The sequence below is a fragment of the Rana temporaria genome, chromosome 4 (assembly GCF_905171775.1).
Source record: "Rana temporaria chromosome 4, aRanTem1.1, whole genome shotgun sequence".
Taxonomy (NCBI): Eukaryota; Metazoa; Chordata; class Amphibia; order Anura; family Ranidae; genus Rana; species Rana temporaria.
This window is the reverse complement of record NC_053492.1, coordinates 222,290,727-222,318,508: the sequence shown is the minus strand read 5'-3', so window position 1 is coordinate 222,318,508 and position 27,782 is coordinate 222,290,727. Positions and strand designations below refer to the sequence as shown.

The 27,782-nt window shown below is 38.7% G+C and overlaps 1 protein-coding gene across 4 annotated transcripts in view; it reads right to left on the bottom strand.

Moving 5' to 3' along the window:
• The window catches only part of ADGRB3 (adhesion G protein-coupled receptor B3), a 1,023,178-nt gene that overhangs the window by 646,797 nt on the left and 348,599 nt on the right, over positions 1 to 27,782 (bottom strand). For 3 of the 4 annotated variants that reach the window (XM_040349908.1, XM_040349906.1, XM_040349907.1), the window contains 2 exons: positions 27,539 to 27,649; positions 1,258 to 1,419 (listed from right to left, as the gene is read on the bottom strand). In XM_040349908.1, coding sequence (XP_040205842.1) covers positions 1,258 to 1,419; positions 27,539 to 27,649 — 273 coding nt within the window. The remainder of the gene's footprint in view (positions 1 to 1,257; positions 1,420 to 27,538; positions 27,650 to 27,782) is intronic. The other variant, XM_040349909.1, reaches the window with a different exon arrangement.

Below are 27,782 nucleotides of genomic sequence, written 5' to 3'. Positions count from 1 at the left end.
AAAGAAGGATTTTACCTAAAAGAAGTATCAGCAGAAAGGACACAACCTACTATGTCTGTGTGTATGTCCCTTGTGCTGATTTTTATGTTTGCTATTTAGGTTGCACAAAGGTTTTAACTATGAAGTCATTCCACTAGAATCAAAGTGAAGCTCCTTTCAATTTTGATCATTTATAGGCAACGTGAAGACTTTGGAGTATACAGTATTTATCAATGATTTGTTGGGCATTTTGCCCAGTGAATAATTAGTAGGTGTTTACCCAAGTGAGAGTCAAAAAGATTTTCCTTATTTTTCACTTTTTTAACTCCAAAAACTAAAAAAAAATAAAAAATCAGATCACAAGGAAGAGGGTAACGACCAAATTGTCCCTCAGGGAGGAACAGATAGATGATATACAAGGAATTCCTTGCTGACATCTCATTCTGGGTTCTGTGGCTCCTGAAAAGCCCAGTACACATTAGCATCAAGCACTAGTGCTTTGGGAGGAAATCAATTTTTGGCAAGAACTTCTCTCAAAGCACCCCCTGGTTTTCTGTTCAATTGCTCATGGATATTAGTCTGAATGCCTTTCAACTAACAAGCCCAATGAATAGAATGGTTGGCTCTAAGATTGGGGTCATGCTGTTTTTTTTTTAATTACTATTGTTTATGGGTTGAGTACTCTCCTTAGGCAAGCATTGCATTTTTAGTAAAACATGTAATGATAATAAACCTCAGACCAGGGGAATTTTAGAAAAATAATAGGTTGAGAGAATGTCAGGTGAATATGCAGGGAGATTGACATACATCTTTTTATTGCTTAGGGTTAGTTTTACAGAGAATATCTTCTTGTATTGATTAACATATGTTGTTGAATGTCAGGAAATGTAGTTTCCACTGGTTGAATCTGGGTTAATCTTGGATGAATCTCCACTAATTTGGCTTTATACATCAGTGAATGTTCGCCAATGCATTTTAAGCAAATTGTGGACAAATATCATGCACAATTATTGATAAATATACCCCTTAGATGGCCAAACAAATGTACTACATTTTCTATGATTTACATATACTCAGTGTTGAAAATAAAATGACTTTGTATACTGAATGACCATGTTGACCTTCAAAAATGTATAGCTGACATTTTTCCGGTTAAATTCTAAGTAATAATAAACTGTATACTTAAAATATGCAAAATAAAAAAAACTTTGTATTGACGTTTTGGCATTATACATATTCACAACATCCAAATTTGTATAGATCTGCTACTAACACTACCTGGACAGAGGGCAGTGTTATTGCAAACCCTTGTTTCTCTTAAGGGGATGCTGCAGTGTGTCCCGTAAGGTTGTACACAAGTTCTGGTTCGCACCTGCGACCCTTGACCACAAGTAACTGAACATGTACTCCATTGGGACCACTCTTCAACACCAGATTCACCTGTATACAAGACAACAAATAAAAATGAATACAGCCTTAAGTATCATTTATGCTACTACAGCATGTTAAAGTGTATACAGCATTATAAAAACACTGTGACATAAATAATGTATCAATTCACATGCATTCAGTTTCCACAATTGTATGTGCTCAGTTATTACAGTTCTCAATTACCATCCAGCACTGAAAGGGGTTATGCCAAGCAGAAATTTTTGAAGGCATTAAAATTGCATTGAAAGTGATAGTTTTTGGCTTGCCTTTAAAGTAAACCTTATGGATTTGAAACCACAGTGGAGAATATATTCATAAAAACTTTCTGTTACTTTTGTTGTCAAAAAGTCTAAATGCTCTTTCAAATACATGGATGCTTAAGGGTTCATTCCCACCAGATGTTTTGGTTTGCAATTAGCTGCATTTTCCAAAGCAGCCAAATGCATTAACATGGTTTTAACTCAAATGGCTAAAATGTATCTAGCCTCTGTGTGTTTGTTCATTAAGCAGTGTGGTTTTTTTTGGTTGTTTTTTACAATCCTAATTACCTTTTTTATTTGTGATCATTTGTGTTTACCTCCTCTCTCTGCTCTGTATCCCAATATAAAGGAGCCAAGTGGGAGGGGCATAGATTCCCCTTCTGTTTTAGGTAAACAGTATAGTCAGTGAATGAAGGCTGGAGAAGAGGGGAGGGGCTGTGAGGAAATAAGAGGAGAGGAAAGAGGAGGGGCGGTGAGATTGTGTTCTCACAACACCCTATGGAGCTGACAGGGAGAGAGGAGGGGGAGGAGGGGGAACTGCAGAGACTCACAGACACACAGGAGAGAAGCTAGATGATGGAGACACATATCTTGACCACAATTCTATGGATCAGCAGCCATGATAAATGTGGTCAGCTCTGAGGGGTGAAGTCAGGACCAGGCAGAATCAACCAGTTGGTTGAGTCAAAGGTGATGTGTTTTCTAACAACCAACATAGTGCTGACTAACTAAAACTAGAACTAATGGTGAGTCATAGGAAATTCAAGTCAAATTCAATCATTGCAACTATTCCATACAGGATAACAGGAACAATTACTGTATATGAATGTAACCTTTTGCGCCGCCTGTACACATACATGCAGCCTCACGGAAGTGGGTCTTTATTCATGAGGCCATATATATGCAACTCTGTCTTTGTGCGGGGGTTGCGCAACACAACGAGCTCCAAGCACAGAGACTAGGCTCTCACCAAAAGTCAGATCAGTCACTGTGCACCCTGCCCCAAGTTTTTATTTATCTTCTGAATGGAGATATAGATACATTGTATCTTTCTCTCCATGCATGGGAGAAAGATGCAAACAAATTACTTAATCGCGGATGCCCGGCGGTGATCTGGCGGCGTGCGCATGCCCCTATTGGCTGCTCGGCGAGGTGACGTATAGCTACGTGCTAGATTAAGGTTTGATCTAGGTCAATGTCAGGTTTATTGTTAGTCAATGTAAGGGGTCAAAGGTCAAGTTCAGGGTCAAAGGTTGGAGTCAAAGGTCAGGGTCAATATATTTGAGTAGTTTAAAAAAAATGTTTGTGTCAGTGTGTTTTATGCAGGATAAAAAAAGCAAAATGTACACTTTTGTTTTTAGGCCAAACTACAAGTACAAACAAATAACATACAGATATGTGGTTATGCTGCAATTGTCAGCAGCAGGATCATTTATATTGGGTAGTTGTTTGGTGGTATGTTATAGTAATAGCAAGAAATATACAATAATTCTTAAAAAAATTGCTATTTTGTGTTTTTCTTTGATAATAAATAAGAGATATCCAGGAGATATCCATTACCATTTACCACTAGAAGAAAATGTGTTCTGAAAGTAATAAGGTATAATTCACCTGGATACACTATGTAGTTGTGATAATATGTATAGTTTCACTAACGCATATCAAAGTTGCAAAATTGTGTTCAGGCATTACCATTTGTTTTACCCTCACCAAGGGGTTAAATCAACTATACTAATAAAGCCTAGCACACACTGCTAGTTTTCTTTTCTTTTTTTCATTCACCCCAGTGGGCTGAATGGAAAAAAGACAGATTGCTTTTGTATTCTGAGAGGGGGATCCCCCTTGCCAGAACACACTGATCAGTGCTCACAGCCAATGGCTGCAGGCACTTACCAGACACTGGTTTTCCTGCATGTCCCTTCAACAAAAGACGGTCGTTAGGCCGGCTTTTGTTGGACAGACAGTTGTACACATTGTGCACATTGACTTACTGTCAGCCAGGTCCTGCTGAACCTGACGATTGTCATCAAATACCCAGCATTACTGTGTTTAGGTAGTTGCTAAAGTTTTTAACATAGCATATCTGCCTAGATGTAACCTTAACAATTGGTACGGTCATTGACATTGAAGATGTATATTTGTTCCGATCCCTGTTCCTGTTAAACTGTTTTTCATAGGGAAGACAAAAAGAAAGGAAAAAGGGAGAACCCCACGCTATGGCTAAATCAGATAAATCATAGTAACTAATATATATATAAGATGCTCCCCTCAAAGTGCAATAAAGTGACTTTGTGACATGTGGGTTGTATAAAAATAAGAGGGCGCTAAATCAATTAATACACACTACAGTTTAGATAACATAAACAGAAATAGAACAACTTGCTTGCAATTTGTAATCAGCAATAATAAAGTGCATATAGAACTCTAAAGGGAAGAAAGTGCGTAATTAGAAACAAATAACTGTCTGGATGAATGAAGCACAGTAAAAGTCCATAGAAGGTAAGCCTGGGGGACACCCCACCTCGTGTTAGTCAGAGAAAAAATAAAGAAGGCACGGCCATAGCATAATATCATTTAATATATAAAAAATCAAACTAAAAACAGACATGCCAAATGGCCTCTTACTATGGAAGGTGCCTTGCCTCGGCACTGGAGGAAATCCACATATAAAAGGCAGGTGGTCTTGCTCACACTGTGATGGCGTGAGTTCCACCGCCTGAATACTGGAAGTGGCCGGAGATAAACACGTGACCGAGACAAGCCTCGACTTTTGTTTCGTTGTATGATGATATCAGGAAGTGTCCGAACGACGTCATACATCGAAGCGTACGTCAAGGCTTGTCCCGGTCACGTGTTTACCTGACAATGTCATACAACGAAACATACTTAGAGGCTTGTCCCGGTGTGTCTGTTTTTAGTTTGATTTTTTTAATATATTAAACAATATTATGCTATGGCCGTCCCTTCTTTAGTTTTTTCTCTAACACAAGGCGGAGTGTCCCCCAGGCTTACCTTATTGATCCATCCAGCATCCTAATCAGCCAAGCTTTACCTGACCCGCCTTTTTAGCTAAAGGGGTCACGTTCAGTTGGTAAGCAGGCTTACCTTACCTTACCCACCGGGTGTGTTTTTCCACAAAATCTTTCCCATGGTGACGGTGCAAAGATTCTAACCATCCTATATATTCTATGGACTTTTACTGTGCTTTATTCATCCAGACTGTTATTTTTTTCTAATTATGCACTTTGTTCACTTTAGAGTTCTTTTTGCACTTTATTATTGCTGATTACAAATTGCAAGCACGTTGTTCACTTTCTGTTTACTCTATCTAAAGCGCAGTGTGTATTAATTGGTTTAGTGCCCTCTTTTTTCTATACAACCCACAAGACAACTAAGTAGCCTTAGCATTCAGCACTAACAGTAAGATTTTGATTGCGTAAGGTGTCACAAAAATGATAGCTTGTATACTCTAAATTAATACATACACAACACAACTTTAATCTTTTTTTCCATTAACTTGTTTTGTTTTTTGCCTTCTTGTAATGTCCTCTGTGAGCTCCTGGACCTTGTATGCCCCCCCCCACTTCTATTTGTTTGCAACAGGCAGTGCATAGTTTAGTGCCACCTTATTTCAGTAGTGCTTGTCAAGCCCTGTCCCTATTTTTGGCCATTTAGATTAATCTTCCAAAATGTGGATATCTCTTCCCTGTTCCATTGGATGTTCCCTAAAATAACCCAAAAGTGAAAATTTCGGCAATTTAAATTTTTTTTAAGTAAATGTTCTGCCTAAGATCAGGTTACCACAGGGTGTTCACTATTACATTTGTTACCCAGAAAACTTTTCTGTGTGGACAAATCTGCTTTAATTGTTCCTTTTGAAAAGTTGAAGAACTGCCCCACTCCAAAAGAATACTGGTAATAATCACAGTTGTGCTCTGATTGAACAGTAGGATGGCAATGGGGCAGGACCTAGCCTGAGAAGACAGAGAAGTCAGGTCTCAAGTAAAAATAAATACAAATAAGTTATTTTTATATGCAAAATAAGTACCTCTAGATATAGTCATGTAAGTGCATACAAGGCTGACATATTTTTTTTTAAAATTTGAATAAAATGAGAAGAATGTAAATATATGGTTTCAAATGTTAAATATATTGTTTAAATAAATGCAAATGGACCATGAACATGTTAAATTATGAAATATTGTAGATATGAATAAGTTCAGTTGCATGAGAATGCAATTGCAGCAAAATAAACTAATGATAAAGTATGCTGTATAATTGGCAGCCACTAACTTACACTATATAAAATGCTTTTAATTTAGTAACCAGAAGATCATGAACTAACATTTATATTTCAGGTCAGTAACCACAGGCGTGTAAGGACAAGGATTACTACTAAGTAAGTTATGAACCTAGGCATGAGTTCAATAATGATAAAAAAACAATTTCAACTAATTATAAAAAAATCATAAAAATGAAATTTTAACATAGTGCAAATATTTGTAAAAAGTAAAATAAGTAAATGTGCTTGCTCCTAATCCCCAGTGCTAGTTTCAGTATATTCGTAGCTTGATTTTTTAAAGGAGAAGGTTTGAGCCCTATTTATATGTAATCTGCCTTGAACCCAACAATGTCTTCCAGTGTATCGTCTCTATATTGCAACACTAATTTAGCCAGAGTTCATGGGAACGAGGCTGTAACCTGGATCTAGACAATGTAATTGATGGTTATCTTTCTAGAAATATTTTCAAACTTTCCAAAACAACAATTTGGCACACAGACTAAAGCAGTGATAATATGAGTACACTCCTTGTTAATATATGGACCCAAAACCAGTATGGTAACACATTCAGGTGGTCTTATATAGTGAATCATTCTAAAATGGGTCAGATGGGCAGCCCATTGGCCAACTGAAAGAGCGCACATGGCAGGTTGGGAAAGCTGCTGCTAATTGTGAGAGATTGGTTTAGCACAGGGGTAGGCAACCTCGACACTCCAGCTGTGGTAAAACTACAAATCCCATCATGCCTCTGCCTCCAGGAGTCATGCCTGTGATTTTCAGGATCTTGCAATGTCTCATGGGACTTGTAGTTTCCATACAGCTGGAGGGTCGAGGTTGCCTACCCCTGGTATAAAATTTCAGCCTGCACCAGACAGCACTGTTAGTGGCAGAATCTCAAGGTAAGAAGCTTTGCAACCAATTCACAAAATATGATTGACTTGAGAAAACTGTATACACAAAGGTTCCAAAAATATACAGAAAAATTATATCCGACAACTCCACTTTTTGTAAAAATATAGCCAAAAAATAAAAAATCTGAAGCCCCCAAAAATTTCATTTCATGCTTTTGTGAAAAAATCTGCACTAAGATGCAAGCCAGGTTTTAGCAACACAATTTTTTTTTGTAAGATACTCATTAACAGATATTCACCTCTGAAGGAATGTTGACACTGCAACTTTTCTCAATAGAACCCTTAAAGTGCATCCTCTGCTTGTAATTAATTAGTCAATCCCATTAAGAATCAACCCTGAAAAAGACATCTAACAAAGAGCTATTCATTTAGAAAAGAAACAGAAAACAATCTGCCACAAAGTTTGTTAAAATCTTTGCAATGTACATTGATCACCCAAAGGGAATTGTTTTTCTCAACAAAAGTGGATTTACTCTTTAAAGTAGTTTCTATGAAAACTAAAACATATCTGCTAAGCTACAACAGTGTAAATACTGTATTGCTGGGCTTGTAATATATAATATATTATACATAGCATATTGGAATATCATATATTCCTAATGCCAGCAATAGCACTTTTGGTTGAATATTGTTGTAGCTAATGTTCCTCTGTTATATAGTATAAAGAAGGATAAGTTAAGATGTCTAAGATGTTAGAAAACTTTCAAGAAATGCCATATATTTTCTAAATCATCTTTCCACGTGAACACAGGATGTTGTTGTTCTGGTGGAAATGATTAATAATGCTGCACACACCAGTATGCCTTAGTCTTCTTGATTAATGCATTCAGATAAGTGAGAGCACACAAGACAACTCTAAAATGAAGCCCATGGTAAATTGAATACATTTTTTTCTTTCTCAACACAAATATATCATACTCTTAAAGTGAACATGTCAGCCATCCTAATTTCTTGAAAGTCCTGCCTCAGACAAAAACTCACTGGTATCTGCCATTAGCTTTATTAGCCAGAAAACATTCTTCAATGAAGCATATAATACAAACTAGTAACGGTAAAAATAGACATCCAGGGCCAGATTCACAAAAGAGATACGACGGCGTATGATACGATTGTCGTATCTATGCGCCTGATTCATAGAATCAGGTTACGCATAGATAGCCCTAAGATCCGACAGGTGTAAGTGACTTACACCGTCGGATCTTAGGCTGCAATTCTAGGACGGCCGCTAGGTGGCGATTCCATTGCGGTCAACGTAGAATATGCAAATGACTAGTTACGCCTATTCACGAACGTCTGCTTTGCCCGTCGCTCTAAATTTACATTGTTTCCATAGAGATACGTCGCGTAAAACTAAGCATGCCCTCTAGGTGGTCTAACCAATATTAAGTATGGCCGTCGTTCCCGCATCGAATTTTTAAATTTCACGTCGTTTGTGTAAGTCATCCGTGAATGGCGCTGGACGCCATTTACGTTAACATCGAAACCAATGACGTCCTTGCAACGTCATTTAGCGCAATGCACGTCGGGAAATTTTAGGGACGGAGCATGCGCAGTACGTTCGGCGCGGGAACTTGCCTAATTTAAATGGTCCCCGCCCCATTTGAATTAGGCGGGCTTGCGCCGGGCGGATATACGATACGCCGCCGCAAGTTTACAGGTAAGTGCTTTGTGAATCAAGCACTTACGCTGTAAACTTGCGATGGTGTAACGTAAATGGGATACGTTACGCCGCCGCAGCGTAACATTTTTGTATGTGAATCTGGCCCCCAGATCTTAAACTGATCTTGATGCCTGAATGAAAAATCTGAACCAATTTACCCATCCACACAATCAAGACAGATGGAGAAATCATCCCAGCTGTGCTATTTTATTCTTACAGCAGGGGGGCCCCTCCAATGTCAGAATACACAACTCAGTGTTGAAGCCATTGTCTGCAGCTGCCATTAAAGTGGATTTTTTCAACAGGTCTAGAAGATCGACTTCTGTTGTGCGGTATTGCCCACACATGCAGGGCTGCTGATGAGCCAATACAACCAACCCTGTTGTACTACTAGCTTAGGGGGTGTTGTGTTAATACCATGGCCATAGCATAAAGGGGTGCAGGAGTTGCCATAGCAACCCTGTATTTAGCTTCATGGGGCCATGGCTCCCTTCTCCCATTGTACATGCTGGATTTTTAATTTACAAAATCCTGGAAACAGAATCCATGTCCGATCCACTTTGTGTCTCCCAGGACCCCAGCTGAGCTCTGTAATCCAGTCCAGAGCTTCTAGTTTGCCTTCTCACCAGACCCCAGACTACACCCCTCCACTACTCTCATTGGCTGGAGGAGAGAAGTCAGAGGATTAGCAGCCTGGGACAGGAGCTTCTGAGGTAAGAGACATGCTGCTATGCAGGAGAGTTCTCTCATAAAGGAACATATTATAACAGTCACACTGACACTACATCTGGCTTGCCAGCACAGACATAACACAGTCAGAGAAGTTTTGTAATGTAAACAATCCTAACACCTCCTGAGAGGCCCCCCACCAATCTGAAATGGGGAGTGATGTTGAGAGGTGCTCTGCTGTGATGGAGAGGGGTTTGCTGTGATAATGGGGCTCTGATTTGATGGAGGGGGCTCTGATGTGATAATGGGGACTCTTATGTAATGGAGGGGGCTCTACTGTGATGGAGGCGGCTCTGCTGTGCTGGAAGGGGCACTGATGAGATAGAGTAGCTCTGTTGTAATGGAGGGGACTCTGATGTGATGGAGGGGCTCTGAGGAGCCTTGCTGTGATGGAGGGGGCTCTGATGTGATGGAGGAGCTCTGCTGTGATGGAGGGGGCTCTGATGTGACGGAAGAGCTCTGCTGTGATAAATGGGGCTCTGATGTGGTGGAGGGTGCTCTGATGTTACGAGGGATCTCTGCTGTAATGGAGGGGGCTCTGATGTTATGGAGGAGCTCTGCTGTGATGGAGGGGGCTCTGTAATGGAAGGGGCTCTGGTGTGATGAAGGGGGCTCTGATGTGACGGAGGAGCTCTGCTGTGATGGAAGGGGCTCTGATGTTATGGAGGAGCTCTGCTGTGATGGAGGGGATCTGATGTGATGGAGGGGGCTCTAATGTGATAAAGGGGGCTCTGCTGTGAAATTGGGGACTCTGTCCATTGTTCTACTGACTGAACCCCTCTGCATCTTCTGCCAGTTATACTGACTTTGCTGCATACTTTAATATAATGCACATAAACAAATTTTAAGTTTACAAAGTAAGACATGGGCACCTTGTGGCATCATTAACCCCTTCCCACTTATCTTAGCCCTTTCGATGGATTTTAAGGCAGGGGGTGGGGCCAGGGGTGGGGCTTAAGGGGGCCCTGTCAGGTAGGCTGTACGAGACGACATGGCTTCCAACAGTGGTCCTGCACACATGGATCAAAATCAGGCACAGAGCACTGAAACTGTCAGGTGGAAGATCCCATAGGAGCACACCAAGAGGCTTTCAAGATAGTGTGTTCTCTCCCAGCAGGAGAAGCAGAAGAAGACTTCACATGGCGAGTCTGCTCCTAATAAAACCTAATAAAACCTCCCTGAAAGCAAAGCCTCCCAGAACAATCAGGCAGCATTTCCATGAACACACTTACCACTCAGCCCTGCAACCTAAGCATAAACCTGCAGAAGAGGGAGCTGGGCTGACTTCTTCCCCAGTAAGGAGAGACTGGGGAGAGAAAGATGACAGCCATCATTATTCTTCTATCCCTGCAGCTGACTCTGGAGGGAGGGACATTTATTCCCATGCCTCAGAGGATGGTGGGAAATTGACCCTTAAGCAAGTTATGGATCCTATACAGACCTGTCATTCTGCCCTTACTGTACAGATAGTTTCAGTTAAAGTGGACCTGTCCATACTTATACATGATATCCAAAACACGTATTATGGGTCACACCTCTAAACTAATTGACCCTGAGGACAGACTCTGATGCAATAACTTGCCTCCCAGAGAGGTCTGAGGGTACATATCCGGTGAGTTGGGCTTAAATCAGTTTTGCCTCAGGAAACCTTCTTGGCTCTTTTTGTTATACAAAGGGCCCATTGGGTACCTCTGCGCCCATTATCTCCCAGTATGACTCCTCGACCCTTCCTCATTAAGTTGCTACACTTCAGGACCTGAAAAAGGCCAATGATACTAAACTCGCCTTACTGTCCCAAAAAGTGAAGGGGATGAAGAACCTATAAGTCTCTGACCTGTCCCCCCCACAACTACCATCAATTTACAGATGTCCAAAGATCTTATAATATTGATTTGAGAAACAAAACTCATAAAAAAGTTACTGTACCAGCACAAAATATTTTTGAATTGGGAGATAAGAATGGGCATCTGTTTGCCTGTTTGGCAAAACCAGTCCACAAACCCTTTGCTATCAGCAGGATCATAGAAGGTAGTGGAGCCCTATGCACTTCAACAGAGCAATTTTTTAATGCCTTTATACTGACCTACAGTATATGCCTCTCATGCTACATATAGCGCTGATGAGCTCACAGTGTATCTGAGTGGCGTGTGTCTCTCTATTCTAACTAGAGGACTGATTGTATTTGGATAGCCCTATTACCATAGAGGAGATTGAGAAAATCTTGAGGTTGTTTGTAAAGCATAAGACACCCGGCCTCAATGACTTCCCTATTGATTGGTACATAGCTCACAAGGAGTACTTAGTGCCTCATTTGCAGTTACTTTATAACGTTATTTATGCAGAGTAGTGCTTCCTACTATGCAAGAAGCCCTTAATGATCCCCAAATCTAACAAGCATCTTAGCTTTTCTGAATCCTTTTGACCCATATCCTTGATTAATACAGATCTCAAGATCCTATCCAAAATTACAAAATCAAATTGAACAGGCTTCATCCCTTGTCACTCCACATAGATTAATCTTCATAGACTGTTTAGCAATCTGCAGCTGTCAAATACTTTGGATACCCCCAGAACTCTGATATCCTTAGACACACATTTGATTCCATTGAATGGCCCTATTTGTTTTGCATTTTAAAGGCTTTTAGATTTGGGGAGGTCTTTACAACCTGAATGCGTATTCTTTACATGCAACAACAGATCTCAAACCCATTCCATATACAAAAAGGCACACTAGGCAGGGGTGTCCACTTTGGCCTCTGCTGTTTGCTCTAGCAATAGAGCCCCTTGCAGGACTCCTCTGAACCTCTCCGATACTGAAGGTTATTCATATTGACCCATTAGAAGAGCATGTCTCACTATACACTGATCATGTGTTGCTATACTTCTCTGACCCAAAATCTACCATACCAAAAGATCTGCAGCTGATTCAGCACTTTGGCCATTATTCTGTTTTTAAAGTTAACTGGATAAGTCTAATGTTTACCTGATAGATCCAAATCCTACCCTTTGCCTACCCCCTGATTGCCCCATACAAATCATGACCAAATTTAGGTATATGGGTATTGATTAATAAAATCTGCAGCTTACCCAGTTTTCTGCCAATAATTTAGTGGGCAGGGTGAATCTATTTAAAATAGTTTTCCTCCCAAAAAATGTTGATGTTTTGGCTAATTTGCCCATCTATATCCGCACATTTTTTTTTTTTACGGAATTGAACTCCATTCTATCTACCTTCTTTTGGCATCCCAAAAACATTTGATTTTAATTGGAAACTTTACAACTCCCTTTGACCAGAGGAGGGTTGACACTTCCAAAACTACTCCTCTACTGTTTTGCTGCCCAATTTGTCTATGTGTACAGGGTGCTTTTCTCACAACTAAATATGAATATGTCCCTGCAATTATATACCCAATGCTTGCATTTATGAGCAGAATCCACATATATTAGTTTCCTTAACCAACCACTAAAGGATAAGCCTAGGTTACCACATTTTCTGTCCCTTCCAACTCCTTGGTTGCGGGCGTGACAGGGTCTATTGTATTTACACAAACTGTATGATAGGGGTACACTTAAGACCTTCCAGCAACTAAAACAAGAGCAACACATCTCACATAAGTGGTCCTTTCAATATACTTAACTCCGATTCAGAGGCGCAATTTGGTCTGAAAAATGTTCAACAGATACTAGAACGAGCTCCAATCCACCCTGACCATACTCGTCTTGTTCCCACTTATTATTCCTTACTCATGGACTCATGGATGTCTTTTCCCAATGTTTTTTTTTTTGCTCATTAGTTTCTTTTGTATGATATACCATGTGATTGTGCTTATACATGCACAAGGATCTTTCTAATGTTGACCTTGTAACTCCTTTTCAGAGATTACATTGTGTATCTTGATTTTTAATTGGAATACCATTTGTATCGCTTTATTTTAATGCCCTAATAAATATAAAAAAAGAAAATCATCCTCATGTTTTCTGTGAAATATAGTATCTTTCTTTGTTCAAAATGACAAAAAAATACACATCTGTATATATTATTAGGATTTTAACTGGTTTGCAGTTAGTACTTTAGTTATGCTCTTTGCACTGCTTTACTGAAAAATGTTGTTAGTGAGTAAAGTATATGCAGTGTAATTAAACTTAAAAATTATCAATGAAAATGTATTTACAGTATTGGCCCAATAAAATGTTCCCTAATTTGCTCACCTTAAAGGAATGACATTAAAGAATGACAAAAAAACAATACAGAAAAATACAACATGGTAAATTTTGACATTTTCTCGTTTAAAAAAAAATTATATAGTTAAACCTAATAATGATCTGTCAGTCCTTTAAAAAAAAGTATTTGTGTAACAGCAGATGCCACAAAATCCTTTTTTACCCAAATAAACATTTTCTTTGTACTTTTCTAATTTTAGTTTCACCTTGTTACTACAAATAAGGGCCTAAGTTAAGTTCCCATCTATCCACCGCATTCACCCCCTGTACAATAAAAGTGTCTGTAATGACCTCTGTGCCATTGTAATTGGACAATGTGACCACACAGGAACTAATGAAAAACCCCGCTAAGGAAGACACATAGATAGCAACAAAAACCTATATTTCTTAAAATAAATGGTGACATTGCTTTCTGTGCCCCAGTGGAGGGATTTTTTCTGTGACTACACAGGAATTAAAGGAAATCTCTTTCAAAGGAGACACATCAGGGAAAAAAATAGATTGAGATTCAGACCCTTCCCCACTCATTCCAAAACAAACTTTTACCAAAATATGTATTTATTCATTAGTACCTGTATGTGCTACTGGATATGATAGAAATTGAGTTAATATGATATCTAACTATGTTGCATTTATATATAATTATATTGTGTAACTTGTGTAATCCTGATAAGAAATTTAATTTTAAATCTACCTTTTACAGGTATGCAATACACTTTTATGCCGCGTGCACACGATCAGTCCATCCGATGAGAACAGACCGATGGACCGTTTTCATTGGTTAACCGATGAAGCTGACTGATGGTCCGTCGCGCCTACACACCATTGGTTAAAAAAACGATTGTGTCAGAATGCGGTGATGTAAAACACAACAACGTGCTGAAAAAAACGAAGTTCAATGCTTCCAAGCAAGCGTCGACTTGATTTTTAGCATGCATGGATTTTTAACCGATGGTCATGCCTACTAACGATCGTTTTTTTATTATCGGATTAGGAATCCATCGGTTAAATTTAAAACAAATTGGCTTTTTTTTAACCAATGTTTAAATAACCGATGGCGCCCACACACGATCGGTTTTGACCGATGAAAACGGTCCATCAGACCATTCTCATCGGTTTAACCGATCGTGTGTACGCGGCATTAGACTACATGGTTGGCAAATCAGAAATTTAAAAGTTGCAAAGAGCATAGTAAATGTGCAACATTATTTATTAAACATGTAAATTAATTCAACCTTTTCAGCAACTCCTGTCATCGTTTGCAACATAAAATAAGTGTGCCATTGATTTTGTGTGATGAAAGCATGCATTTGAGAATGGAGTGACATTCAGTATGTTGAGGGCTTGAATTTTATGCATGTACTGTAGCACACGCTCCATAAGTCTTTCCAAAATTACTACTCACCAGCTGGGATTAAAAGGCTTTTTCTGCTATGATAGTAATCAATAGATTATTTACATATTGTTAGTCTTACCTATTAGGCTGTCAGAGACAAATAAAGCCATCAGGTATATTCAGTAAAGCAGTGCAAAAACAAAGTTACTGTACCCTACAGACCACTCAGATTTCCATTTACTAATCAAATGTCAAAATCTTTACTCTTTAACTTATTGAACATTCCAGCATATTTGTTCAACTTAATAGTTCAACAATATACTTTTTATTAACCAGTCTGTCGTCAATGTTATGTTTTCGGTGGTATTTACTATTATTTTGGCATGTCAAGTTCCTGACATAGAATATTTGCTAAAAAATATTACACACAGCAGACTATAAGATAACTGTTATTATTTTCTTAATTTTTGTGTTGAGTATTTTTACAAAATTAGCAATATTTTGCTAGCTATAATAAAGACCAGATCAAGTAAGGTAAAATCATATTAACGTCAGTTTGTAATTGGTTGCCAGTGGAAGATAGCATTGTTTCCTAATTCAGATGCATTGATAAATGTGGTCCAGAGTATACACACTGTAGGAATTAGTTATTTGCTTTTACAGGAGGTAAGTATAGGTGGCTTAAGTATGTTCCTAAAGGTGGCAGAGTAAGTGTTATCTACACATGCTACATACAACACTTCTTCCTTACCTTACACAATGACCATAACCTTTCTGACTATCAATGCCAAGGGAATAAATCACCCTGCAAAACGCAGGGCATTATGGAAAGAGGCGGCACAACATAACGGTGACATCCTCTGTATTCAGGAAATGCACTTTCATATTCAAACCCAGCCCAGGTGTTCCAATCAAAATTCCCACATATATTTCTAGCAAGCGTGGATGTAAAAAAGACAGTGCTCACAGCCATAAGAGACAGGGTTGCTTTCAAGCTGCATAAAGAACTGACAGACCCACAGGGCCACTATCACATTTTAATATGTGACACCAACTCTACTACATATACAGTGGTAAATATATATGAATCGGCAAACAGACTGTCATTCCTTGTATCTGAAATGGCTAGAACCACATAGATATTTACATGGCAGCACAGTGGCTTTGGGGTTAGCACTTATGCCTTGCAGTGTTAGGATCCTCAGTTTGTATCTCAGCCAGGAAACTATATGCTTGGAGTCTGCTTGTTCTCTCTATATTATCATTAATTTCCTACCACACTCCAAAGATGTGCTGGAATGTTAACTGGCTAAATATAGATATATAGTATGTGTGTGCATGCATGTGAGATAGACAACTTATGTATGCTCCTGGGGGCAGGGACTGATGTGAATGCACTGCGTAAAGCACTGCATAAATTGTCAGCATTGCATAAATGCATGTAATGTAAAAACATATATTTGCTGCCGAGAGCTAAACATTTTTGACATCTTAAGCCACGTACACACGATCAGTCCATCCGATGAGAACGTCTGATGGACCGTTTTCCTCGGTTAACCGATGAAGCTGACTGATGGTCTGTCGCGCCTACACACCATCGGTTAAAAAAACGATCGTGTCAGAACGCGGTGACGTAAAACACAACGACGTGCTGAAAAAAACGAAGTTCAATGCTTCCAAGCATGCGTCGACTTGATTCTGAGCATGCATGTATTTTTAACCAATGGTTGTGCCTACTAACGATCGGTTTTGACCTATCGGTTAGGAATCCATCGGTTACATTTAAAGCAAGTTGGCTTTTTTTTAACCGATGGTTAAATAACCTATGGGGCCCACACACGATCGGTCCATCAGACCGTTGTCCTCTGTTTAACCGATCGTGTGTACGAGGCCTTACACGGCACTTGTATTAGCAGCACAATAATGTCAAGGGACTTCAAATGAGTTTGTTGTCAACAAATGGTAAATCTTTTAACCACTTCAACCCCGGAAGATTTGACTGCTCAATGACCAGGCCATTTTTTGCGATACAGCACTGAGTCGCTTTAACTGACAATTGCGCGTCCTTTTTTCCCCACAAATAGAGCTTTCTTTTGGTGGTACTTGATCACCTCTGGGGTTTTTTTTTGCGCTATAAACAAAAGAAGAGCGAAAATTTTGAAAAACAAAACCAATATTTTTTACTTTTTGCTATAATAAATATCCCACTTTTTTTTCAATTTTTTTTCAGTTTAGCCAAATACTTATTCACCTAAATTTTTTTGTAAAAAAATCACAATAAGCGTATATTGATTGGTTTGCGCAAATAAATAGATTTATGGCATTTTTATAATTTTTTTACTAGTACTGGTGGTGATCTGCGATCAAGGGGTTAACTGTGTTCCCTCACTGTGTTCTTACTCTAGGGGGATTGGACTAACTAGGGGAAGAGTGAGATCGGCGTTCATACATTGTATGAACACACAATCAGTCTCCTCTCCCCTGAAAGAACTGGGATCTGTGTGTGTTTACACACAGATCCTGGTCTTTGCTCTGTCACAAGCGTTCGCTGGTGCCCAGCGGTCACCGCACCTGCCGGGCACGCACATCGGCTTTGGCGGTGAGCCACGAGCGTGCTTGCCTTTTGCGGCGTGCGTGTGCCCCCACTGGCCAAAAGACAAAGCAACGTATGGTATTGTCGCTTCACCCAGCAATGCCATTCTGCCACAGTCAAACTGCAGCAGATGGTCGGCAAGTGGTTAATGTCAGATTTCCATGTAGCCCTTACATAATGTGTGATGAAGATGACAGAGATGAGCTATGGATTTTAAGTTAAAACTAGTCCTATTCTATAAGGAATGTGAAATAGTAAAATAGTAAGAAATATAAAAATGCATATGTAAGTTGCAGAATAATATTTGATTAATAAAGTCGACAGAGTTTTCAAAAGAAACTAAAATTTGTTTTTGTCTAAAACTTGTCATTATGGTAGGAGTTTGTAAAAATGTAAATTGAACTGTACGTAAAGGCAAAAAGTGAGGCTTACATGACAGCCCCCACTGTCTGATGACTAAGTTATACTTTCCTGACAGCAAAAATGAAAGTAATATGCAGCCTCAGAGACAGAATGGATCTCTTATGTTAACCTTCCTTCTCCATGGCCACAAATAAATGTTTATGAAAAAAATCAGCTTGTTCTTATTTAATGAATGTTTCTTGGGTAAACAAATATGTATGCAGTCAGATAATGCATACACATCATATATCTATGAGCAACTTTCAAGTCAAAATATGCTGCTAATTTTGACTTATTAAAATAGGGATAATAGTTGTTAGTTGTTCCACTTCTTGGAACATTGGATTTGGTTTCTTCACTAACAACACACTGTTTGCTGTCACAGTGGGCAACTTTCATCCAATGTGGCATGGCTGTAGATAAGCTCATTGGGCCAGATTCACAAAAGGGATACGACGGTGTTTCTCCTGATACGCCGTCGTATCCCTGTTTCTATCTATGCGACTGATTCATAGAATCAGTTACGCATAGATAGCCATAAGATCCGACAGGTGTAATTGTTTTACACTGTCGGATCTTAAGATGCAATACCGCGGCCGCCGCTGGGGGGAGTTTGCGTCGTAAACCAGCGTCGGGTATGCAAATTAGGAGTTACGGTGATTCCCGACGGTTTTTCGCGTTCGCTACATCGCCGCTAGTCTAGTTTCCCGTCGCAAAGTTAGTCGTTTTTTTTGGTGCCTTAACTTTACACAGCAATCGTATTGCTGTATAAAGTATGGCCGTCGTTCCCGCGTCGAAATGTAAAAAATAACGTCATTTGCATAAGCCGTCCGGGAATACAGAATTACGCTACGCGCGTCGCCGTTCAAAAAAATGACGTCACTTTGCGCAAAGCACGGCGGGAGTTCGGAAATGGAGCATGCGTGGTAGGTCCGGCGCGGGAGCGCGCCTAATTTAAATGGCACACGCCCATTTAAATTGGCCCGCCTTGCGCCGGAGGCCGCCGGCGTAGGTTTTCATCGCAAGTGCTTGGTGAATCAGGCACTTGCGATGAAAAATTGCGGCGGTGTAACGTATACGTTACACAGCCGATCTTCTATGTGAATCTGGCCCTTTGATTTTATACTTCTGTAAGTTTGCATGTTGCTATTTAATCATACTAAACCTATTGATGCTGCACTTAGCTGGCACCCCCTTGTGTTCCCTTTTTCCTTTAGTGAATCTATTTCATAAAATTTATGGAAAAAATAGGAATATTAGAAACTATGCAAACATGTACAGATTAAGCCCAAAGATCATTTAGCCAGAAATAGCTTGGAGTGCCCACATATACCATAACTAGCCAGATTGTTGATGATCATTTTATATTTATGTATATTTTATAACTTAACCTACAGCACACGTGCATTCATCATTCATCACCCTAGCATTAAAAAGCTAGCTCAGTAGCAAGGTATTGGTATAAAACCTATTCTTTCTATAAGAAAAAATACGGCACTAAGGATCTCTGCAGTTTGCCACAGTCTTTAACTTATAAATGTATTTGATATGATTTATTTGACATTGTCCTGTTTGTATCTTATATTCTGACATAAAGACAAGACATTTGTGGATTCTTGCAATAATATATACAGTATTATTCATTACACATATCCTGCATATAGATACAAGATTACAAGTATGCTTGTATATGTAAATTGCACTCCTCACTGTTCACAGCCATTACATTGGCCATTGGGATATACATTGTAAAAGAAAAAGGCATGCACTCTCAATTTATTGAAAATATTACTTAGGTATATTACACTAAAACTTTGACCATGGACATATTTGTAATGCACAAGCATATCTACATTTTACTCTTGCAATTATCTGCCTAAGTCATGAATATTTCTCTTTAATAGAATTTATGATTTAAGAAGCTTATCTTATTTTTAAGTATTTAATTGGATGAATTTAAACCCAAAGAATACCAAATCAGATTTAAAACTACTAAAATAGAAATTGCATTGCATTACAAAGCCACGTTTCATTCTTGCTGTTCTATTATTATATAGCTGGGCTTTCAAAGAGCATTTTAATACCGCTTCTCCCTTCTGTGCAAGCTAGCACATTTTATGTAATGTTGAAAAGTGACCTGTTCACAAGTGATATATGTGACAAGATGTATAAACAAAACAATTACTGAATCTTTGCACTTTTGACTGGATATGGCTGCAGAACAAATAAAGTGTTCTGCAAATGATATTAGAAGAGAAAGCTATTATATGTTTGGTTGTAAAGCCTGCTTGCTAGGGAACAACACTACAAGCAAATGGTGTGGCGATCATGAATTGATGTATTACTGACAACAAAAATACAGAAATAAATGTCAAAACAGATGAAAAAAATCGAATATAGCATAATATAATTTAACTTTTGATATGTTTTTAAATTTTTTAGCTAATACTAGATTATGGATGTACAGATGAAGCATATTTATAATCTGATTTTTTTTAATTCATAGATTTTGTCAAAACTGCCCCAATATTAAAAATATAATTTTATTGTACAATCTATTAAAATATTTAAAGCTCCAGGAGAGCAGACCACTAAACTTATTTAGGTAAGAACATAGGGCCAGATTCACAAAAGAGATACAACGGCGTATATCCTGATACGCCGTCGTATCTCTGTGTTAGGGCCATCCTAACTATGCGACTGATTCATAGAATCAGTTACGCATAGCTAGCCCTAAGATCCGACAGGTGTAATGGAATTACACTGTCGGATCTTAAGGATGCAATTCTAGGCCGGCCGCTAGGTGGCGAGGCCATTTCAACTTTACATCGTTTCAGTCAAGTTACGCCGTGTAAAATTAGGGCTGAGCCCTAGTTGTCCTAAGCCATGTTACGTATGGCCGTCGTTCTCGCGTCGAAATTTAAAAAACAACGTCGTTTGAGTAAGTCGTCCGTGAATGGCGCTGGATGCCATTTACGTTAACGTCAAAACAAATGACATCGGTGCGACGTCATTTAGCGCAATGCACGTCGGGTAATTTACCCGACGGAGCATGCGCAGTACGTTCGGCGCGGGAACACGCCTAATTTAAATGGTGCCCGCCCCATTTGAATTGGGCGGGCTTGCGCCGAGCACATTTACGATACACCGCCGCAAGTTTACAGGTAAGAGTTCTGAGAATCAGGCACTTACGCTGTAAACCTGTGGCGGTGTAACGTAAATCACATACATTACGCTGCCGTGGAGCAACGTAATTCTATGTGAATCTGGCCCATAATTTGGTCACTGACATTACAAAAGTTGGGCGCCACTGATACAGACTTCCCATATTCCATGTGACATTATAAAGGGAAATCCTCTATCGCCTAAATGAAACATAAACTTTAAAAAGGCTCTGTACATACAAAGGGATTATCGAGTTTTTAAATTTCTTTATCCCTCTTTCATTTTCTTGAAATATTTAACCTTAAAATTATAGTTATTATAGTTATAGTTTCATTTCTCAGTTTTATTAATATGGTGTATGCTAATTGAATTTTATGTCTTGACTCTATATAGATTCCTCATATGATTGATATCATTGCATTGCAGTGACCTTAATCCCAATTACCAACAGGATCTTCAGTTTGCCATTGAAGCTTGGCTTTGTTCTGCTCATCAAAGTAAAGACTCCAATTTTATGTCAACAGAATATCTGCAGCAATGTATATGGTTTATAAATGCCCAGAAAAATGAGTTTTATGCAGTTTCTCTAGAGCAATGCTGATTACATGCATGCATTTTACATTCCCGTTGAATCTATAGTTTTTTTTTTTTATAATGTAACCAGTTTGTCTGTATTTTGTAGCGCCTTTATTGTGAAGACGTTTGATTTACATTTTATCTGGCTCATTGATGACTATAATGAAGATGTTTATGTTTATTGTGTTGGTTTTTATAAAATGCCATAATCATAGTACATTTTAAAGATGTTCTATGTCATTTTATGTGATTGGAACATAGCAACAAATATTTTCACACATTCAGCAAGCTTACTAATTCCAGATAAACATTGGGTTTATCGGTCTGCAGTAAACCTTTTATTTTGTGAATGTTATGTTTTTACCATTAAACGCTGTCTCAATGGGCTTCAATGCATTATTATGATATCATTTGATATGATGTTATTAAAATAAAAATGCTCTTTAGTATTAACTTTTTATGTATTTTTTTTCCTTTTATTAGCTTTATGTTTCATAACCTCCCATTTGCAAGTTATCAAATTATCAAACTAATGTATATTGTGGATATATGGAGGAGCAGAAACAGAATTCCACTGTTCTGGCCTTAATAAAGAAAATCTTGATAGATTAAATTGACATACTGTGCCCACCTGAAAGCACTGTCCACTTTGCTGCTTATAGTTTTGGTCACTGAGCTTACTGTGCATAACCAAGTATGATGCTGTCATTCCCTCACTAAACTAGATATGTCTCTAAAAAAATATAATGTAACCCGTCAATAGCTACCAAAATATTTTCTCAATAGGACATCTAAAAAAAAACTGTTTTCTTTTTCCCTGGCCCACCATATGACCCTAGATCAGGGATATGCAATTAGCGGACCTCCAGCTGTTGCAGAACTACAAGTCCCATTAGGCATAACAAGACTAACAGCCACAAGCATGACACCCAGAGGCAGAGGCATGATGGGACTTGTAGTTTTGCAACAGCTGGAGGTCCGCTAATTGCATATCCCTGCCCTAGATAGTGAAAGGAGAAGGTGAAAAGAAAGTCTGACATAATCACATGACATGGTTATGTATCACTGGAATGTGAAAAGGACTGGGTTCAAGCTCAGGCCTAGAAAGGGATGAAGAACAAATTTAGCCCAAAAGTATTAAGGATGTTTTGGTAACTAATACTCCTCAGTAAAATGTTTTCAGGAGCTGAAGATATCATGTGATTGTAGCACCCTAGTGTTATTAAAAGGGTATAAAAAAATATTTAACTATTTACAACTATTGTAAGACTATTGTTATGCTTGTGTTTCCAGAATGGACATTCTGGGCCAGATTCACAGAAAAAGTACGCTGGAGTATCTGCTGATACTCCGGCGTACTTTCAAATTTGCCGCGTCGTATCTTTATTTGGAATTCTCAAACAAAGATACAACAGCATTTGGCTAAGATCTGACAGGCGTACGGCTTCGTACGCCTTCGGATCTTAGGATGCAATACTTCGGCACCCGCTGGGTGGAGTTCGCGTCGTTTTTCGCGTCGGGTATGCTAATTAGCTGTTTACGGCGATCCACGAAGGAACGCGCGTTCGTCTAATTCTCTTACGGCGTCGCTAGTCGGCTTTTCCCGTCGTAAAGTTGCGATTGCTATTTAGGTGGTGTAAAATTAGACAGCCCATGTTAAAGTGTGGCTGTCGTTCCCGCGTCTAATTTAAAAAAAAAAATTTGCGTAAGTCGTCCGGGAATACGAAAGTACGTAACGCACATTGCCGTTCAAAACATTACGTCGGGGCGACGTCATTTCGCACAAAGCACGGCGGGAAATTTCAAAACGGAGCATGCGCAGTACGTTCGGCGCGGGAATGCGCCTAATTTAAATGATACATGCCCCATTTGAATTAGGCGGGCTTGCACCGGACGGCTTTACGCTACGCCGCCACAAGTTTACAGGCAAATGCTTTGTGAATCAAGCACTTACGCTGAAAACTTGTGGCGATGTAACGTAAATGGGATACGTTACGCCGCCGGATTTCTACATGAATCTGGCCCTAAATTGCTTTAGCTGAACATAATTGTGCCTACCAAGTTCATCTCTACTATGACATTTCCAAAAAGGATTTATTACTTGCTTAGCTGAAGTTTTTGCCTGCTACAGTGTTAAACACAGAAGTACAAACACATATATGTATTTACACAGACATACGAGAAAAGAAAATAGAAGAAATTAAAGGTTTTGTAAGTATTTTTTTTTTAAATAACAAACATGTTATACTTACCTCCACTGTGCAGCTCGTTTTGCACAGAGTGTCCCCGAACCTGGTTTTACTGGGGTCCCTTGGTGGCTGTCTCGGCTCCTCCCCACAAGAACTCAACACCTTCATGTGAGCGAGCTTGCATGGTGTTGAGTTCCTGTGGGCGTGCTCCTGCGATACAGCCGGTGGCTATTGCCACTCACTGTATCACTCTGCCCCACCCCCGGCGCTCCCCGTCATTGAATGTGATTGACAGCAGCGCAAGCCTATGGCTGCACTGCTTTCAATCCATCCAGTGTAGCCAATAAACGGCCAGGCTCAGTTTTCTACAAAGTGACAATTTCAGCTCAAAGTTTTCTGGCTTGACATAAAAACATACAGGGATTAATTTTGTAAAGGTAAATCAGCTGTTCAAATAGGTGATTCACTTTTGCAAGGTCATTTTTGCTTTTCAAGGGAATTCTCCTCTTAGGCCCTGTACACACGATCAGTCCATCCGATGAAAACGGACTGAAGGATGAAGTCTGATGGTCTGATGGTCTGATGCGCCTCAGTTCAAAATCCGATTGAATCCAACGCGGTGACGTAAAACAACGACGTGCTGAAAAAAAACAAAGTTCAATGCTTCCAAGCATGCGTCGACTTGATTCTGAGCATGCGCAGGTTTTGAACCGATGCTTTTGCGTACTAACCATCGGTTTCGACCGATCGGTCAGGCATCCATCAGTCCAATTTTAAAGCAAGTTCTAGAACTTTGGACTGAAGGACAAAAGTCTGATGGGCCATACACACGGTAGGTTTTGACTGATGAAACTGAACTTCAGTCCATTTTCATGAGTTTGGACTGATCGTGTGTACAAGGCCTTAGTTTAGTGGATGTGGTGAAAATTCACTTTGCAATTAATACCCAATCATGTGCATGGAAAATAAAAAATGTCAGCAGCAGAGCTTCACCTCATTCACCTATTTGCCTTTAGTAAACCAACACCACAGTTTTATATCCAATAATGTCTTGAATTTTCTATAGGTATAAAGAAATTCCCCAGTAAATCATCTGGTCCCTATAAAATTATTTTCTTCAATATAGACTAAAAACTGAGTATGTTTCAGAAAATAATTGTAATACAATGCTAATGACTGCTAAAACACTACTGTATATATAGGACTATGTACATTCCGTACTCTAGTCTTTGGTTTTCAGAATTTAAGTGCAATCAAATCATTGTAAAATAACTATATTCATTACAATATTTGCCCAGTGCTTTTTGGGGCTAAGAGCTGGTTCTGTTGTTTGTATGAAAAAAAATTAGCTATTCATATTTACATATCTCCACACTTACTAAGGACAGTATAAGTACAAATTAAGTAGAAAATTGCAATCAGAATATAACATCAAGGTTCCCTTTAACAAATTACAGTAAAAGTAATACTTTCTCTTGCTAAGCATGCAAGCTGAACACAATTACAAGATCAGTTGATTATACCATTCATGCTAAACATTGTGGAAGGAGGAATCTCCAATGATGGCTTTTGTATTTAGGCAGCAACAACAATAATGCCGCGTACACACGGTCGTTTTTCAGCATGAAAAAAATGACATTTTTCAGCATGTCCAAAAAACAAGGTTTTTCCAACTTCATCATTAAAAACAATGTTGCCCACACACCATCGTTTTTGAAAAATGATGAACAATGCGCGGTGACGTACAACTAGTACGACGGCACTCTGAAGGGGAAAACATTTTTTTGTCATTTTTCAGAAGCCATAAAATAATGTGAAGCCCACACACGATGATTTTAAATGACGTTTTTAAAAATTTCATTTTTTTTAATGCCAAAAAACAACCGTGTGTACGCGGCAATACAGTTGCCTGAATACCTGACCAATGACTACACCTGATAGGATGCAGTTAATGTTTGGTTGATTACTTTCTAATATTTAAACTGACTTTTGTTGAGACGAGTAGCACTTACAGGACCACCCATGGCTTGAATTTCAGCTAATTGAGCAGGAATTGGCCAAAATACGAGCCATCTATGACCAGATTTCAGTGAGCGAGGAGGAGCAGAGCGGAGAGATGCTGATTGACAGTCAGCAGCTCTCTGCTCCGGGGGCTGTGAAAACTGAGCCATCTCTGATGTTTGATCACTCGGTTCTCGGTGTAGAGGCACTGGGGGACAGATGCAGCATCAGACCAATGCTGCATCCACCTAGGTAAGTATGTTGTGGGAAAAACCTCCAAACCCATACTTCTCTTTTAACGCTAAACTTTCATAAATGTGTAAGCTGTTATGAAAAATGTGTAGCCTTTACAAAATGATGTGTTTATATATATATATATATATATATATATATATATATATATATATATATATATATATATATATATATATATATATATAGCTTTATTGTTTTATTATGTCTTCACCTGTTGGTAAAAATTGAAAAGATTCCTTTGTGTGTAATTTTTCGGAAAATGTTGCAACCTTCTGTGTTTTTGTAGATCATCACAGCTCTCTAAATTATAATATTTTTAATTTACTTTACTGAAAAAGACAAGCTATTTGCCATCTGTTAATTGAAAGTATTTTTCTAGTGCATAATCATTGCACACCATAACCCCTTCAGTGCTAGATAATTCCTCAGATAAGGGATTAACACAAAAAAAGATTTAGCTTAAGTGTGCAGATAAAAATAAATGAAGCATATTGATTTCAGCAATTTTGCACATTTGAAATGAATTTATATTGAAAGAATCAATAAACCTAAAACACAAGTTGTCATTTTTTGAATCAGCAGCTAGTGACATTCACAAACATGTATGCAATTTTTTTTAAATGTTTTATAGCTAAAAGATGGTTGAAGTAAATATATATTTATTCAGAAGAATATCTTCGCAAGTCAACTTATCTGTCAGTAAAAAAAATGGTTTTAAGTTATGCTAAGTCTAGAAGCATTTTAATATTTAATTGTGAATGCTAAAAGGTACTCTTCCATAAAGGAACAACTTGTATTTTAAGCTTACTGACATCATGGCTTGATTTTGAATCTTTCCACTTACAGATGTACCATGCTTTTCTGTTCCAGCATGACAAATTAATTACATTCACCATGTGAGAACTCATGCACACTGTCACAGTATTAATTTTTCAGAGGCCCACCCAATAAACTCCATTGCAGCAAGGTGGTTTAATATATACAAGGCTGCTCCTTTCACCTCTGTGGGGAATGCAGGCTATCATATAAATTTAGTGTGTTTTTCAAAACAACAGTGCACATTAGCAGATAGATGATGCACAGAGGTCTATCCTTAGTCTGCTGAAGTGCATGCAGTCCTGCCCCGTGGTGGGAAGGCATTACAGTCTGCAGTCACTATAGGGGTGAATTAAGACAAACTTGCATAATCTAACATCTTTAGAACACTGAGTAGGTTGCAACTGTGACAGTCAGCTCTGTGCATGAGCGCTTATTAGTATATAGAATCATTCCACGGCAGTAAACATTTCTGCTCTGCATTGGAATCAAATTAATTACATCTGTATTTGTAAAGACAATGGGTTAGTTAGCCACATTTGAAATGGAAGTGATCTGTTTATTTTGCAGCTACTTTATTTATGGAACTGTAACTGGTGAAAAAAAAAGAAAAATGGGTAAAAAAAGTATCAGCTTAGAAAAAACTGACAAATATGCAAAGGATTATGGAAGCATGCAGTGGTTTTTCTAAAATTGATAACAGTAAGTATAAAAATGTAACTAACGTATTACCAGTTTGTGCCATAAATTTAGCAGCATCAGCTTGTTCCTGGGTGACCCTTTTCTCATGAACAGATCTTGGTCGCTGACTTTTAATTGTATGATCTCCAATCATTCCAAATTCTAAAGACAGAATAAAGGTTTATGAGAGCTTGTGTGTAGACATTTCTCAAAAAAAAGTAACAGCACTCATGTCTCATGCAATATGTACCTAAACATACTTCCATAGTTGTGATACAGTTTGCACAATATTAAA